Source organism: Neomonachus schauinslandi, chromosome 8 (assembly GCF_002201575.2).
Source record: "Neomonachus schauinslandi chromosome 8, ASM220157v2, whole genome shotgun sequence".
NCBI classification, from domain to species: domain Eukaryota; kingdom Metazoa; phylum Chordata; class Mammalia; order Carnivora; family Phocidae; genus Neomonachus; species Neomonachus schauinslandi.
The window spans coordinates 21,272,679-21,291,173 of NC_058410.1; the positions used below are offsets into that span (position 1 = coordinate 21,272,679).

At 37.9% G+C, this 18,495-nt stretch overlaps 1 protein-coding gene across 4 annotated transcripts in view; it reads right to left on the minus strand.

Annotated features, from left to right (window-relative positions):
- UTRN (utrophin) overlaps positions 1–18,495 on the minus strand; it is a 484,838-nt gene that overhangs the window by 272,896 nt on the left and 193,447 nt on the right. For 3 of the 4 annotated variants that reach the window (XM_044917202.1, XM_044917200.1, XM_044917201.1), the window contains exons 37-40: positions 18,247–18,408; positions 17,666–17,803; positions 5,756–5,944; positions 4,706–4,878 (exon numbers count right to left, since the gene is read on the minus strand). In XM_044917202.1, the coding sequence (XP_044773137.1) occupies positions 4,706–4,878; positions 5,756–5,944; positions 17,666–17,803; positions 18,247–18,408 (662 nt within the window). Of the gene's footprint in view, positions 1–4,705; positions 4,879–5,755; positions 5,945–17,665; positions 17,804–18,246; positions 18,409–18,495 lie in introns of those variants that run through there. The other variant, XM_044917203.1, reaches the window with a different exon arrangement.

An 18,495-nucleotide genomic window follows, 5' to 3' on the forward strand; every position in this document is an offset into this window, starting at 1 on the left:
AGGGCTCCATTATTTATCTAAGATGGTTGTAAAATTACTTATTTGAAAAAATATGAAAACTAACACCATGCACCAGTGTAAAGTAGGCATAAGGGAGTTCTCAAAGAAAGCCGATCTGTTATATTTTCATGGCGTTTTTCTTACTTTTACTATAGGCCAACAAAGTTTTTCCCCATAGATTAGTTTTATCTCTTTTTTTGTTTGTTTCAAGTTTTTATTTAAATTACAGTTAGTCATCATATAGTGTAATAAGTCATTGAGAGAAAGACAAATACCATACGATTTCACTTATATGTGGAATTTGAGAAACAAAAGAGATGAACATAAGGGAAAGGAAAAAAAAAAGAGAGGCAAACCATAAAACAGACTCGTAACTTTAGAGAACAGAGGGTTGCTGGAAGGGAGGTGTGGGGATAGTCTAAATGGGTGATGGGCATTAAGGAGGACACCTGGTGTGATGAGCACTGGATGTTGTATGTAAGTGAAGAATCACTAAATTCTACTCCTGAAAAAGTTTGAAAAGTTTTATAGGCCAATTGGCACAGGGACCTGGTATAGACAAATGGATTGGTGTTCACCCTCATGTGATTATAACTGATAACTGAAACCATGAAAGTGCAGAACATTTGCCACTGCCTTGATGTTTTATGAAAAAAGAGAATACAAAAAAGTTCTCACTTACTACTTGTGAAAGGTGGATAAACATGGATGGAAAAAAAATAAAGATTTAGGATAGGTTACCAAAGTTGGGAAAGAAAAACAAAAATTAAGAATAAGAACATAATGCATCCAAGTGCTGGGATAAAATAAAAGAGACAACCCTCTAGCAAATGTAATCAAGTTAACAAAGGAAACAAAATAATGAAAGTTATGACAGATGAGACTTTTCTAAAATAAGGACATATAGTTAAATATAGTTGGTGCTTAAATTTTTGAAAATTCCCATGTTACCTTTTTAAAAGATAACATTTTTATAATCAAGAAAATGGCAGAACTTCTGCCATCAGCATGACTAATCAACATTCTTTAAGTTCTACCACATTAGCCAAGTGAATATATACAAATAGGAAGATTTTTAAAAAGAAGAAAAAGTTATCATTATATACAATTGATGTGTTGATATACTACAAAGGTCAAAAAAATCAATTCTGTACCACACACAGACATCACACAGAGTGCAGAAGAAAGCTACCACACACCAACTCTACAGTAACAAACAAGAAAAGCACAAAACTACCAGAGGGGCAGGGATCTGCAAGAAATTCCCCCAGGGTAGAAGTGCTGGCAGATGCCATTTTTCTTGGCCTTGCCCAGCACACACAGCCAGATGCTTCTGGGAGCCAATTCTGACACTCTCCATCTGTCCACCTTGCTAGCACCACATGCCGCATCCTGGCATTCCCCTGCAGACTCTCCCCACCCAACCAACTCACCTGGGCAGGCATCCCTCCAAAGTGACTCCTGACCTGGAGAGTAGAGGAGACGACCCCACAGATCAAAGTGCCCACACTTCCTGCAGCTGGGCCTCTCAGCTGGCTGTGCAGAGAGCAAGCCCTGCCCTTCCCTGTACTGCAGCTGTTGCAGCAGCTAACTGCAAATAGCCAAACTAACTGCTGGCCCCATCCCAACAACGAGCCCAAGGTGGCTGCAGCCAGATCTTTCAACAGCCAGGGGAGCAAACCCTGCCCAGTGTGCCCACAGCAGGCAAAGCAGGTCACCGTAGCCAGCTGAGCTAAGGGCCAGACTGAGCCACCAGCGTGCCATAGTAATCATGGCTCAGCCACAACAGGAGGGCACATGCAGTAGTGTAGGATTGCATTACAGGACATCACATATCCACTACTTTTGAGACCAAGAAGTATAACTGACCTACCTAACACACAGAACCAAACACAGAGAGTCAGACAAAATAAGGAAACAGGAATATGTCCCAAATGAAAGAACAAGACAAAAATCATAGGGGGGCGGGGGGGGAAGGCTAAACAAAACTGAGATAAGCAATAGACCTGCTAAAGAGAGCAAATGGTCATAAATATACTCACCAGACTTGAGAGAAGAATATTTGAACTCAGTAAGAACTTCAACAAAGAGACAGAAAATATAAAAAATAACCAGTCAGAGTTAATGAATACAATAACTGAAATGAAAAATGTACTGGAAGGAATCAACAAATTAGAGGATGCAGAAGAATGGATCAGCAATCTGGAAGCCAGGGTAATGGAAAGCAACCAAACTAAACAGCAAAAAGAAAATAATAATAAAAATGAGAATAGATTAGGAGGACTTTAAAACATCATCAAGTGTAATAACATTCACATTATAGGGATCCCAAAAAGAGAAGATAAAGAGAAGGAGGCAGAAAATTATTTGAAGAAATAATAGCTGAAAACATCCCTAATATTGGGAAGGAAACAGACATCCAGGTCCGGGAAGCACAAAGAATGCCAAACAAGATGAACCCAAGGAAGTCCACACCAAGACACACCATAATTAAAATGGGAAAAACTAAAGATAAAGGGGGAATCTTAAAAGCAACAAGAAAAAACAAACCGTTACATAAAAGGGAAATCCCACAAGGATATCAGCTGATTTTTCCACAGAAACTGTGCAAATGAGAAGAGAGTGGCATGATATATTCTAAGTGCTGAAAGGAAGAAACCTACAATCAATACTCTACCTGGCAAGGTCATTCAGAATTGAAGGAGAGACAGAGTTTCCCAGACAAACAAAAGTTAAAGGAGTTCATCACCACTCTTCAAGTGGAAAGAAAAGACCACAACTAGAAAAGTAAGAAAATAATGAAAAAAAAATTTTTTCCCTGGTAAAAGCAAATACATAATCAAGACTTAAATGTGAGACCTGAAACCTTAAAACTACCCAAAAGTAACACAGGCAGTAATTTCTCGGACAAAGGCCATAAGTATCTATAAATATTCATTTTTATGAATATGTCTCCTCAGGCAAGGCAAAAAAAAAACCTAAAATAGACTACTGGAACCACACCAAAATAAAAAGCTTTTGCACAGTGAAGAAAACGATCAGCTAAACAAAAAAGCAAACTACTGAATGGGAGAAAATATCTGCAAATGATTTATCCAATAAGGGGTTGTTACCCAAAATATATAAAGAACTTATACAACACAATCCAAAACAACAAATAATCCCATTAAAATGGAGAGGACCTGAATAGACATTCTTGCAAAGACATCCAGATGGCCAACAGACACATGAAAAGTTGTTCAACATCACTAATCATCAGGGAAATGCAAACCAAAACCACATGAAATATCATCTCATACCAGTCAGAATGTCTAGTATCAAAAAGACAAGAAATAACAAGCTTGGAAAGAATGTGGAGAGAAGTGAACCCTCATGCATTGTTGGTGGGTATGTAAATTGGGGCAGTTACTATGGAAAACAGTATGGAGGTTCCACAAAACTTAAAGACAGAAATACTATATGATCCAGAAATACTACTGGATATTTACCCAAATGAAATGAAAACACTAATTTAAAAAGATATATGTACCCCTATGTTTTGTTGCAGCATGATTTATAATAGCCAAGATATGGAAACAACCTATATGACCATCAGTAGATGAATAAAGAAGATGTAGTATATATACACAATAGAGTATTACTCAGCCACAAAAAAGAATGAGATCTTGCCATTTGCAACAACATAGATGCACCTAGAGGGTATTATGTTAAGTGAAATAAGGGAAGAAAAGACAAACACTATATGATTTCACTTATATGTAGAATCTAAAAAACAACGCAGGGGAGCCTGGGTGGCTCAGTCGGTTAGGCGTCTGCCCTTGGCTCAGGTCATGATCCCAGGGTCCCGGGATCCAGTTCCATGTTGGCTCCCTGCTCAGCTGGGAAGTCTGTTTCTTCCTCTCTCTCTACCCCTCCCCCTGCTCCTACTCTCTCTCTCGCTCACTCTCTCAAATAAATAAATAAAATCATTTAAAAAAATTAATATGTTTTAACAAATTAGTCATCATCTAATAATCAAGTCTAACTAGGCATAACTATGCATAAAGATGCATAAAGATAACTATGCATAAAAAATATTCTCTAAATGTACAGAGATGATTTTAAAAATCCATACAAAGGAATACACCCAAAGGCCACTAAAAGTGATCTGTTCAAGGACTGTATACTCACTTGAAATGTCAGCTAAAACAAACAAAGATAAAGAAAATGATGCTTAGTTTTTGTGTGTATGTCCATTAATGTTTCCAATACATTTTTCTGGTAACTTTCCTCTTACACAGTACTTTATATTGGGCTATTTCACAACTTACTTGCCTTTCTACCACATACACAGCTATTGGCAAAAATCTTATCAGTTTTTATTTCTACTAATTAATATGTCTGGTCAAAATCGAGAAAGAAGGCTCAAAAACATTAAACAGAAAATTATAAAAAAAAAAAAGGGGGGGTTGGGATTATACAGGGATTCAAATTATCTGTAGCTATCCCTGTTCCTCACTTGAGGATATTATGTTGCAAAATATCATCCATATGTGATGCAATTCCTCTTTCTTGAAGGAACCACACTCATCACAATTTATTAAACAAGGCCTAGGACAAGGATGTGAAATTTATTCTCATTAATCTTAGTGTACGTATGACCTTTGTTCTGGCCCATGAACTTATAGGCCTTTTTAAGAAAAGTATTAATTGAATTTACACATACCCTTTACGATCATTGTACATTCTATTAATTCTGTCCCATTTTGCATTCAACTGAGTTAGTGTATCCCGGATTTGAATGGCTTCAGGTCCAGAAGCTTCGAGGATAACATCTGGTTGTTTTTCATGAATGACTGCAATCTGCTCCCCGAGTTTGTCCAGTTGATCTTTGATATTCTACAAATGTATTGTCACACATTAACACAATCCAGCAAAGAGATAAGAAGAATGAAATCACAAAAGACCAAAATTTTATCTTGCATAACATTTATCTTAAATACAATGAGACATAATAATTGTTGCTCCTCAAAACTGAAAACTTAAAAAAAAATAATATCGTGTGTTGGCCAAAGTGTGAGAAATGCTACCTAACGTCCTAACGGCAGAAAAGAAAATCCTCACAGTTGTTCAAAGCAGTATTTGTACAGAACATACAAAAAGCCTCACTAGTATTCTGTAAAGGTAATGAAGTGTTTGAAGCTGGAATGATTTATATTTTCAAATATGTAATAATGCTAATCTAAATGACAGAAATGAGCTAGCAAACATATAAAATCTATAGCAAGTTTATTGAAATTTTACACTTAAGTGCAATCAAATTATATGAAAAAGCCTTGATGGTATTTAATAGTCTTGTGAATAACTAAAAACTTCCAGATCTCTATTAATGTTTAAGCAACATGCTATTCCATACCCCAAACACTGACCAATCTTAACTCGTTATAGATGACAACATAAATGCTAATATTTTACATCACACTGACAATCAAGTTTTTAAGAAAGGAATATGGATCGTGCCTGTGTTTGATTAAAGAAGATTTTGATGTTGCCAAGAATTAATAACTGTGCATATTTAAAAATCCATGCCTACTCTTAAAAAATTAAAAATTTGATACTATTTCCTTATGAAATGGGGAAAGTTTATTATTCGTACGCATTATTAATTCCTTGGCACAAATTTTAAAAATTATAGACCATCTACAAAGGCACAAGGACAGATTCCTTGCTTTATTTCTGCATTAACTGTGGCTTTGAATCATGCCTGGAGATCTACCTTCAGAGAGTCTTCCTGAAAAGAGAAGTCTTCATAGACAACAGTGCTTAGCTCAGGAGCATTAAGTGATAATTCAGCATCATCCATGGCAAGTAAAACTTTGTTAATCTCAACTAGATAATCTGTGGGGAGAGGTGGTGATCGAGTTCCAGGAGTAAGCTGACCTGTTCTCTGCTGATTAGGGACCGCCTGTAAAAATAATAATAATAAGACACATCTCTTAAAATATCCCCACAATGAATAGAAGCAAATAGAAAAAAAAACACAATAGTATTTTGTGGAGCAATTCAATACCATGAATCCAAATAAAAAAACTGAGTTGTGTTTGTTGTTGTTGTTTTTATATTTTTGCCCTGTATTGCTGAAGAAACCCTTCACAATTTCTATACTGATTTTCTTCTGTAGCCTGTGGTTAAACAGTATAAATAAGTGACAGCTTGACAGGTTTTTCTTTACAGCATGTGCCACCTAAACTCATTTAGCAAACAAGAAAACGTAACAACTCCTTTCCTGAGCTGTTGGGGAAATGAGAATATGCCACAAATCATAAAGTTCCATATGAAATAAAACGTTTTAATACCATTATCATTTTACCCATTTTGTAAAATGTCACAGTTAGATTAAACACTTCTGGACCTCACTGTTGAGAACATAAATAAGTGAAACAAGTATTTGTAACCTAAGAAATGCAACAGTGGTTTTGATTAAAATAATATCCAGGTCGTGCTGTATATAATCTTCACCTTTGCGGACAATATTACAGAACATGACTCCTATATAAGACAATCAATTCAGACAGATACTAAGCCAGGTGGACTAGTTATCAATATATTCTCTAATCAGAGCTTTCTCAACAAAAAAGTGTTCTCTAGGATTAGCTACCAGCCTTGCAGTTCACGTTCACGTCCTTGACTCCAAATGTCTGCAGTTTATTAAGTGCCATCTACAACTTGCAAACAGCAAAGTGCATCTTATGATGAATTAAAGTAGCTTCCCTGATGCTTTCACTATTTTTCTCTATTAAACTTCGAAAAAAGTATATTCCTTTGCAAATTCAAAGATGGCAGTGAAAATGATCATAAATACGGTACTGTCCTGAAAGTGGTTATGGTTACAATTCCTAAATGAAACCAAGAATCAAGACTAAAACCAGTGAGTCAACAACATAGTGTTGAATCTAGAGGTTTGCATTTATTTGCCTCTTAGAATGTGATAAAATGCGTTCACCAATTGCTGGACAGTCCTGGATAGCAGGATAGAAGCAAGCCAGATTTCCTGACTTTATCCACAGGATTATTTATACTTGATACCAATATTAATTTTATTATCCTGATGCCATGCATTCAAATTTTAGTCAGAAAGCATTTCTAGATATTTACCCATATGTCCAAGAAGGCAAATTATATTTTTAAGCAAATATAAAAGAATAGGAAAGTCTGTAGGTATTGTAAATAGGAAGTTCCAAGTGAAAAAAAAATCACATTCATTAAAGACTACCGTTTTCTGTTCAGACTATAAAGATAACCTAGGATTTCCTGAGCCTTCATACTCTTGCAAAAGCAGCAAGGCAGTTCAAAATTTAAACATGTGCTTTCTGTATTCCAAAAATAGATTTTATCCCAAGAGAGTGATCAATCAAAATGTCCTAGGAGAAGGAAAAAAAAAAAAGTCCTCAAGATCTGACCCAGACTTTACTTCTGGATAATTTTATTTTTAAAGAATTCTGCTAGGACACAGAAATGTAAATTTACTGCAAGCTAATGCTAACATTCGACAGTGTTACATGATGTTGCTCACGTCATACACAACTAAATTCCAGATAAATAGATTAAAAAGTTAATTTTATATGAACACATTATAAAAAGTTCCTAAGTTTTGTTTTTATCAAACCATAGGGAAAAACCAGAACTAAATAGAACTGAATATTCATCATCTCTGTGGAAAGTAAGGACTTTTCAGAGCCCAAGTAGGCTGGGAAAAAAAAAAAAACACGAAAAAACATAGTCATGTAGGGCTAAACAAATATTTTAAATGGTTATATGTTAAAGATAAAATAAATGGAACATGAAAATCAACACGATAATACTTGTATTGCAAATATGACAGAAGACTAATATCTTTATTTTAGAAAGCGCTCACACATATTTTAAAAATAGTAATACATACCCTCATAAACAAATGAGAAAAGGTCATTTAACACACATTTCAAGTAAGAAAATGAATCCTATAAACTGGTGGTTCTCAATTCTGATTGAACATTAGAATTACTTAGAAAGTTTGTTTGTTTGTTTAAAGAGAGTTCACAGATAAGCCCAACCTAAGAGATTTTGATTTAACTGGTTTGGGGGTTAGATTTTTTTTTTTAAGTTCCCCAAGAGATTCTAGTGTCACAGATAAGAAACAGTTTTAAAAACTGAAAGTCTAAAGGATATGGGCTAATGAGGTAAGGACAAAACCTTTTCAAGCATTTTAAAACAATTACACTAACTAATGCTAGTGAATCCAAAATGAAATGTGCCTGTTGTAGTGTATGTTAATACTCTTAAAAAACAAATTTATGTATTTGTTAAAAGTCCAAAAATTATTTCCATTTTGGACCTGTAATGAGTTATGATTTGGGACCCAAAGATAAAGTTCTAGGAAAGTAAGATACTTTAAAAAAGTAACAATGAGAGGGAGGAGCAAAATGGCGGAGGAGTAGGGGACCTAAATTTCATCTGGTCCCAGGAATTCAGCTAGAGAGGGATCAAACCATTCTGAACACCTACGAACTCAACAGGAGATCAAAGAAAAGAATAGCAGCAATTCTCTGAACAGAAAAGCGACCATTTTCTGGAAGGTAGGACGTGCACAGAAGTGAAGCCAAGGCGATATTCAGGAGGACAGAGGGCGGAGGAGGGGGCCTCCGTCAGCCGCTACCAGCAAGTGACAGAGCAGTGGTGCACAAAATCGGAACTTTTGGAAGTCTGCTCCAGGGACGCCTGGGTGGATCAGTCATTAAGCGTCTGCCTTCAGCTCAGGTCATGATCCCAGGGTCCTGGGATCGAGTCCCGCATCGGGCTCCTTGTTCAGTGAGGAGCCTGCTTCTCCCTCTCCCTCTGCTGCTCCCCCTGCTTGTGCTCTCTCTCTCTCTCTGACAAATAAATAAATAAAAATCTAAAAAAAAAAAAAAGTCTGCTCCAATGAGGGATGTCACTCCAGTGGCTAAGCAGGGGGTAGAACCCTCGCGGGGACAGACAAATACCATATGATTTCACTTATATGTGGAATTTGAGAAACAAAAGAGATGAACATAAGGGAAAGGACCTGGGGTGCCTGAGTGCAGCAGAGCTCCCAGGTGTCAGAGCGGGGGAGCCGGCTGCAGAGACAGAGCCGAGGAGCGGGCTCTCAGCTCGGGGTTGCCATAAACTGATGCGCGGCATAGTCGGGCCACTGCTCTTCTAGCAGGGACCCAACAATTGGCAGATCTGGGGAGACTCCCCTTCCTCCCCCTGGAGGAGCGGCATGGGAGCACACCGCAGGGATCTGCTGGGTTTGGAGACTCCACACGGGGTCAGGTGCCAGAGATAGAAATGCTCAGTCACAGGCTGGGTGAGCACGGAGTGCGGCCAGAGACCGGGGAGATGGGAGTGACTGACTGCTTTTCTCTGGGGGCTCACTGAGGAGCAGGGCCCTGAATTCTCGGCTCCTCTGGGGTGGAGATTGGGAGGCCACCATTTTTATCTCGTCATCCAAAGCTGTAGGGACAGCTTGCAGGGAACAAAAGCTCCCCAGAGCAAACCCGAGCAGATTGCTTAGCCCGACCGGCAAGGGTGGGGCAATTTCACCTCCAGCAAAGACATCTGAGAATCACTGCGAAAGGCCCCTCCCCCAGAAGATTCACAAGAACAGCCAGCCAAGACCAAGTTCACTGATCAATGAGAATGGCAGAATGCCAGCACTAGGGGAATACAGCACAGAGAATTCATGGCTTTTTTCGCCCTGATTCTTTAGTCTCTCAAAGTTAATTTTTTTAATTTTCTTTTTTTCTTTTTTTTTTTTAATTTTTCTTCTTCCCTTTTTCTATTTTTTTTTTAAAGATTTTATTTATTTATTTGAGACAGAGAGAATGAGAGAGACAGAGAGCACATGAGAGGGGGGAGGGTCAGAGGGAGAAGCAGGCTCCCTGGCGAGCAGGGAGCCCGATGCGGGACTCGATCCAGGGACTCCAGGATCATGACCTGAGCCGAAGGCAGTCGCCTAACCAACTGAGCCACCCAGGCACCCTTTTTTTTTTTTTTTAAAGATTTTATTTATTTATTTGACAGAGAGACACAGCAAGAGAGGGAACACAAGCAGGGGGAGTGGGAGAGGGAGAAGCAGGCTTCCCGCTGAGCAGGGAGCCTGATGCGGGGCTCAATCCCAGGACCCTGAGATCATGACCTGAGCCGAAGGCAGACGCTTAACAACTGAGCCACCCAGGCACCCCATCTTCTTCCCTTTTTCAACCAACATCTTATCAATCCCTTTTTTTAAAAAAATCTTCATTTTTCATTTTTAGAGTCATATTCTATCCCTTCATAGCAGTTAACCTTAACCTTATCTTTGGTATATATATATACATGTTGTTCTCCCTTTAAAATTTTGGAATACAGTTTCTTCTAACAGACCAAAATATACCCTAAATCTCTAGTGTATGGCTTTGTTCTAGTCTCCTGCCTGATCACATTCTCTCCCTTTTTTTTTTTAATTCCTCTTCTTTCTTTTTTCAACCAACTTGTTATCAATTCCTTTTATAAAATCTTTTATAATTTTCATCTTTACAGTCATATTCCATCCCTTCATCGTATTTACCCCCATTTTTGTACATACATAAGTTTTTCTTTCTTAAAATTTTGGGAGGCACTTTCTTCTAACAGACCAAAATACACCCAAAATCTAGTGTGTGGCACTGATCTATGCACCAGCCTGATCATATTTGATCATATTCTTTTTTTTTTTCTTTTTTCTTTCTTTCCCTTTCTTTTCCCCTGGTTTCAGGTCTCTTCTGATTTGGATAGTGTATATTTTTCTGGGGTGGTTGTTACCCTGTTAGCATTTTGTTCTCTCATTCATCTATTCTCCTCTGGACAAAATGAGAAGATGGAAAAAATCACCTCAAAAAAAAAGAACAAGAGGCAGTATTGACTGCCAGGGACCTAATCAACACGGACATTAGTGATGTCAGAACTAGAGTTCAGAATGACGATTTTAAAGATACTAGCTGGGTTTGAAAAAAGCATGGAAGTTATTAGAGAAACCCTTTCTGGAGAAACAAAAGAACTAAAATCTAACTAAGTCAAAATCAAAAAGGCTCTTAATGAGGTGCAATAAAAAATGGAGGCTCTAACTGCTAGGATAAATGAGGCAGAAGAAAGAATTAGTGATATAGAAGACCAAATGATGGAAAATCAAGAAGCTGAGAAAAAGAGAGAGAAACAACTACGGATCACAAGGGCAGAATTCGAGAGATAAGTGATACCATAAGACGAAACAACATTAGAATAATTGGGATCCCAGAAGAAGAAGAAAGAGAGAGAGGGGCAGAAGGTATATTGGAGCAAATTATAGCAGAGAACTTCCCTAATTTGGGGAAGGAAACAGGCATCAAAATCCAGGAGGCACAGAGAACCCCCCTCAAAATCAATAAAAATAGGTCAACAACCCAACTTCTAATAGTAAAACTTACGAGTCTCAGAGACAAAGAGAAAATCCTGAAAGCAGCTCGGGAGAAGAGATCTGTAACCGACAATGGTAGAAACATTAGATTGGCAACAGACCTATACACAGAGACCTGGCAGGCCAGAAAGGACTGGCATATTATATTCAGAGCACTAAACGAGAAAAATATGCAGCCAAGAATACTATATCCAGCTAGGCTGTGATTGAAAATAGGAGAGATAAAAATCTTCCAGGACAAACAAAAACTAAAGGAATTTGCAAACACAAAACCAGCCCTACAAGAAATATTGAAAGGAGTCCTCTAAGCAAAGAGAGAGCCTAAAAATAACACAGACCAGAAAGGAACACATACAATACACAGTAACAGTTACCTTACAGGCAATACAATGGCACTAAATTCATATCTTTCAATAGTTACCCTGAATGTTAATGGGCTAAATGCCCCAATCAAAAGACACAGGCTATCAGACTGGATAAAAAAACAAGACCCATCAATATGCTGTCTGCAAGAGACTCATTTTAGACCCAAAGACACACCCAGATTGAAAGTGAGGGGGTGGAAAACCATTTACTGTGGTAACAGACACCAAAAGAAAGCTGGGGTGGCAATCCTTATATCAGACAAATTAGATTTTAAACCAAAGACTATAATAAGAGATGAGGAAGGACACTATATCATAATTAAAGGGTCTATCCAACAAGAAGATCTAACAATTGTAAATATCAATGCCCCTAACATGGGAGCAGCCAATTATATAAGCCAATTAATAACAAAAGCAAAGAAACACATTGACAACAATACAATAATAGTGAGGGACTTTAACACCCCCCTCACTGAAATAGACAGATCATCTAAGCAAAAGATCAACAAGGAAATAAAGACTTTATTTTTATTTTTTTTTTAAAGATTTTATTTATTTATTTGAGACAGAGAGAATGAGAGACAAAGAGCACACATGAGAGGGGGGAGGGTCAGAGGGAGAAGCAGGCTCCCTGCCGAGCAGGGACCCCGAGGCGGGACTCGATCCCGGGACTCCAGGATCATGACCTGAGCTGAAGGCAGTCGCTTAACCAACTGAGCCACCCAGGCGCCCCTGGAAATAAAGACTTTAAATGACACACTGGACCAAATGGACTTCACAGATGTATTCAGAACATTCCATCCAAAGGAACTGAATACACATTCTTCTCTAGTGCCCATGGAACATTCTCCAGAATAGATCACATCCTAGGTCACAAATCAGGTCTCAACCAGTACCAAAAGACTGGGATCATTCCCTGCATATTTTCAGACCACAATGCTTTGAAACCAGAACTCAATCACAAGAGGAAAGTCGGAAAGAACTCAAATACATGGAGGCTAAAGAGCATCCTACTAAAGAATGAATGGGTCAACCAGGACATTAAAGAATTAAAAAAATTCACGGAAACCAATGAAAATGAAAACACAACTGTTCAAAATCTTTGGGATTCAGCAAAGGCAGTCCTAAGAGGAAAGTATATAGCAATACAAGCCTTTCTCAAGAAACAAGAAAGGTCTCAAATACACAACCTAACCCTACACCTAGAGGAGCTAGAGAAAGAACAGCAAATAAAGCCTAAACCCAGCAGGAGAAGGGAAATAATAAAGATCAGAGCAGAAATCAATGAAATAGAAACCAAAAGAACAGTGGAACAGATCAATGAAACTAGGAGCTGGTTCTTTGAAAGAATTAATAAGACTGATAAACCCCTGGCCAGAATTATCAAAAAGAAAAGAGAAAGGACCCAAATAAATAAAATCATGAAAGAGGAGAGATCACAACCAAAACCAAAGAAATACAAACAATTATAAGAACATATTATGAGCAACTATATGCCAGCAAATTAGATAATCTGGAAGAAATGGATGCATTCCTAGAGATGTATCAACTACCAAAACTGAACCAGGAAGAAACAGAAAACCTGAACAGACCTATAACCATTAAGGAAATTGAAGCAGTCATCAAAAATCTCCCAACAAACAAAAGCCAAGGGCCAGATGGCTTCCCAGGGGAATTATACCAAACATTTAAAGAATTAATACCTGTTCTTCTGAAACTGTTCCAAAAAATAGAAATGGAAGGAAAACTTCCAAACTTGTTTTATGAGGCCACCATTACCTTGATCCCAAAACCAAAGACCCCATCAAAAAGGAGAATTACAGACCAATATCCCTGATGAACATGGATGCAAAAATTCTCACCAAAATACTAGCCAATAGGATCCAACAGTCATTAAAAGGATTAGTCACCATGACCAAGTGGGATTTATCTCTGGGTTGCAAGCAAGGTTGGTTCAACAACTGCAAATCAATCAATGTGATACAATATATTAATAAAAGAAAGAACAAGAACCATAGGATCCTCTCAATAGATGCAGAAAAACCATTTGACCAAGTACAGCATCCTTCTTGATCAAAACTCTTCAGAGTATAGGCATAGAGGGTACATACCTCAATATCATAAAAGCCATCTATGAAAAACCTACAGCGAATATCCTTCTCAATGGGGAAAAACTGAGAGCTATCCCCCTAAGGTCAGGAACATGGCAGGGATGTCCACTATCACCACTGCTATTCAACATAGTACTAGAAGTCCTAGCCACAGCAATCAGACAACAAAAAGAAATAAAAGGCATCTGAATTGGCAAAGAAGAAGTCAAACTCTCACTCTTTGCAGATGATATGATACTTTATGTGGAAAACCCCAAAGACTCCACCCCAAAACTGCTAGAACTCATACAGGAATTCAGTAAAGTGGCAGGATATAAAATCAATGCACAGAAATCAGTGGCATTCCTATACACCAACAACAAGACAGAAGAAAGGGAAATTAAGGAGTCGATCCCATTTACAATTGCACCCAAAACCATAAGATACCTAGGAATAAATCTAACCAAAGGGGCAAAGAATTTGTACTCAGAAAACTATAAAATACTCATGAAAGAAGTTGAGGAAGACACAAAGAAATGGAAAAACATTCCATGCTCATGGATTGGAAGAACAAATATTCTGAAGATGTCAATGCTACCTAGAGCTATCTACACATTTAATGCAATCCCTATCAAAATACCATCAATTTTTTTCAAAGAAATGGAACAAATAATCCTAAAATTTGTACGGAACCAAAAAAGACCCCAAATAGCCAGAGGAATGTTCAAAAAGAAAAGCAAAGCTGGTGGCATCACAATTCCGGACTTCAAGCTCTGCTACAAAGCTGTCATCATCAAGACAGTATGGTACTGGCACAAAAACAGACACATAGATCAATGGAACAGAATAGAGAGCCCAGAAATGGACCCTCAACTCTATGGTCAACTAATCTTCGACAAAGCAGGAGAGAATGTCCAATGGAAAAAAGACAGTCTCTTCAACAAATGGTGTTGGGAAAATTGGACAGCCACATGCAGAAGAATGAAACTGGACCGTTTCCCTACGCCACACACAAAAACAGACTCAAAATGGTTGAAAGACCTAAATGTGAGAAAGGAGTCCATCAAAATCCTAAAGGAGAACACAGGCAGCAACCTCTTTGACCTCAGCCACAGCAACTTCTTCCTAGAAACATCACCAAAGGCAAGGGAAGCAAGGGCAAAAATGAACTATTGGGACTTCATCAAGATGAAAAGCTTTTGCACAGCAAAAGAAATGGTCAACAAAACCAAAAGACAACTGACAGAATGGGAGAACATATTTGCAAATGACATATCAGATAAAGGGCTAGAATCCAAAATCTATAAAGAACTTATCAAACTCAACACCCAAAGAACAAATGATCCAATCAAGAAATGGGCAGAAGACATGAACAGACATTTTTCCAAAGAAGACGTCCAAATGGCCAACAGACACATGAAAAAGTGCTCAACATCACTCGGCATCAGGGAAATCCAAATCAAAACCTCAATGAGATATCACCTCACACCAGTCAGAATGGCTAAAATTAACAAGTCAGATGCTGGCGGGGATGCAGAGAAAGGGGAACCCTCCTACACTGTTGGTGGGAATGCAAGCTGGCACAGCCAATCTGGAAAACAGTATGGAGGTTCCTCAAAAAGTTGAAAATAGAGCTACCCTACAACCCAGCAATTGCACTACTGGGTATTTACCCCAAAGATACAAATGTAGTGATCTGAAGGGGGACGTGCACCCCGATGTTTATAGCAGCAATGTCCACAAAAGCCAAACTATGGAAAGAGCCAATATGTCCATTGACAGATGGATAAAGAATATGTGATATATATATACAATGGAATATTATGCAGCCATCAAAAGGAATGAAATCTTGCCATTTGCAATGACGTGGATGGATCTGGAGGGTATTATGCTGAGCAAAGTAAGTCAATCAGAGAAAGACATGTATCATATGATCTCACTGATATGAGGAATTCTTAATCTCAGGAAACAAACTGAGGGTTGCTGGAGTGGTGGGGGGTGGGAGGGATGGGGTGGCTGGGTGACAGACATTGGGGAGGGTATGTGCTATGGTGAGCGCTGTGAATTGTGTAAGACTGTTGAATCACAGACCTGTACCTCTGAAACAAATAATACATTGTATGTTAAAAAAAAAAAAAAAGGAAGATAGTAGGAAGGGAAAAATGAAGGGGGGAAAATCGGAGGGGGAGACGAACCATGAGAGATTACAGACTCTGAGAAACAAACTGAGGGTTCTAGAGGGGAGGGGGGTGGGGGGATGGGTTAGCCTGGTGATGGGTATTAAAGAGGGCACGTATTGAATGGAGCTGGGTGTTATACACAAACAATGAATCATGGAACACTACATCAAAAACTAATGATGTAATGTAGGGTGATTAACATAACATAATAAAATTTTTAAAAAGTAACAGTGAAGCAAAGAACTATCATATCAACTGAAAAAAATGTTAGGAATAAAAATGGAGCCAAGCCTTAAAAGACAACACATTTTTCAGGTAAAAATAAGGAGATAAAACCCACACCAAGGAGTAAGATTAAAATTAGCAAGATCCCAAAGGTGCAAAGTCGCCAATGTGTTTGGGAAAATGTACAGAAAACCAGCATAGCTATATTCCTGGTAAGTGCCAGTGAATCAAAGAGGTAGCTGGAGGCCAGAGAGAAAACTTAGTGTATAGTATAGTGATGAACCTTGCACTTAAAGCTTTTTCTGTATTTTGCAATATTTTCCTGAATACTTTCTTGGTAAAGGAATGTCCTGACCAGCCATAACTTTGGGGGAAATAATTCTGAGGACAATATGGAGGATGCGCTAGAGCTAAGAAAAATTGGACATAAAAAACCCAGCTTGGGACACACTGTAGTGAATAACAAGAGAAAATCATAAGAGCCTGAATTATGGAAAGGATAGTGGACTAAGAGAAATTCAGTCATTTCCCCAGGGTCATAAAGCAAGTAGAGCTGTGTCTAACTTTAGGTTCAGATGCATCATACTTCATTCAGAAGAGAGGGTTTTAATACCTACTTGATGTGGTGTAAGGAACAAGAAATGATTGAGAAGATTTTGAGGTTACTACTTTGAGAATAGGTAGTTTTTAAGGAAATAAACTAAGGTAGGGAATAAATTAGGAAACATGGGTTGGAAGGGGAAGGGAGAGGACAAGTTTAGCTTGGGACATGTTACAAGGCTGCAGTACATACAGAGAGAGACCTCTAACAGGCAGCAAGCTGAGAGAGTAGAATCTTCCACTAGATTCAACATCATCAACTAAAAATGGTCCTTAGAAGGATAACCTAAGAACAGACTTTTAGAGAAAACCAGCACACTTACAGTGCAGTTGGAATGATGGCCACTGAAAAGGGAGCTGATAGTGAATCTTTTTCTAGAATACAAATCATAGTTTATCAATTCACAAATTTAGTTACTTGTTAACTAAAATTTTTTTGAGCTGATGAAGACCTCCACATATAAAATACAGAACTGAAGGAGGAAGTCACTTCTAAAAGGGATAGATGCCTTTTAATTTATTATTAGAAGTCCAAAAGAGATCACAATAATAAGATTTTGTTTCTATTTCCTTTGAGTCCTGTTCCATCTAAAAATATAAATGTTATTTAGTAATGCATACTAGATACTAGAAAGGAGAAAGAGATACTATTCCACCTGTTTTTTAAGGTATCCAGGAATGCAACATCAAATATCTGAATTGCACAGCTAAATAAGTTATTGAAGGAAAACAGAGTCTCTCCCAAGACAATACCTTAGTTTTATTGTATCTTGTGCGCAAAAGTAGTAACTGCAAACGGATCTTTTCTTTTTTATTATCCTCCATAGGTTGATGTAACATTTGTTCTCCTCTCTGTAGAATGTCCTCAATCTGGGCTCTCTCCTCATCCATCTGAATGTTTAATAGGAAAAACAATTTACTCAAAAGAAAAATGCACAGCATCACTTACTTATCAGTTCCCAAGTAGGAGAACTACCTACGAAGTATGAGATCAGTCAAGATCTGTCCAGCTGAATGATAAGCAACAAAAATTCATGTTTTTTTAAATATTTCACATTTGAAGTTAAAATATCTCATAAAGAATGTTAGTTTAGAAGATATTAGAGAACACTGAAACAACAGGACCTTTAGTCAAAAAAGTGTGCCTATTTTTTTTAAGCATTATGTAAATCACTTGGCAAATCTTACAATGACACTCAGCAGAAAATCACATATGGGTCTATTCTTTGGCATGACTTGGCAGATTCTTTGGGTAAACATCATTGATGTAAAAATATAATTAACAGAACAGAAAAGTAAGAACACCATGGTTTTGAAAATCTCCTTGAACCAACCTTTTCATCTTCATCACTGAATTCCAAGTGTTTTTCCACAACTTTTAACATATTTTCTATGTCACTTTCTAATTTTTCCAGGTCAGAGAAAAGTACATCAGCTTCAAATGCTTCAGTGGTGACCAGACATTGGTAGGCTAATGGTTCCTGGCCAATTAGCAACTGCAGAAGGAAAAGTGTTCTTTGAAAAGATACATTCTTAATCAGACCTGCCATCGTTAATCAGAGGGACGGAGGGTCAAGAGAAGA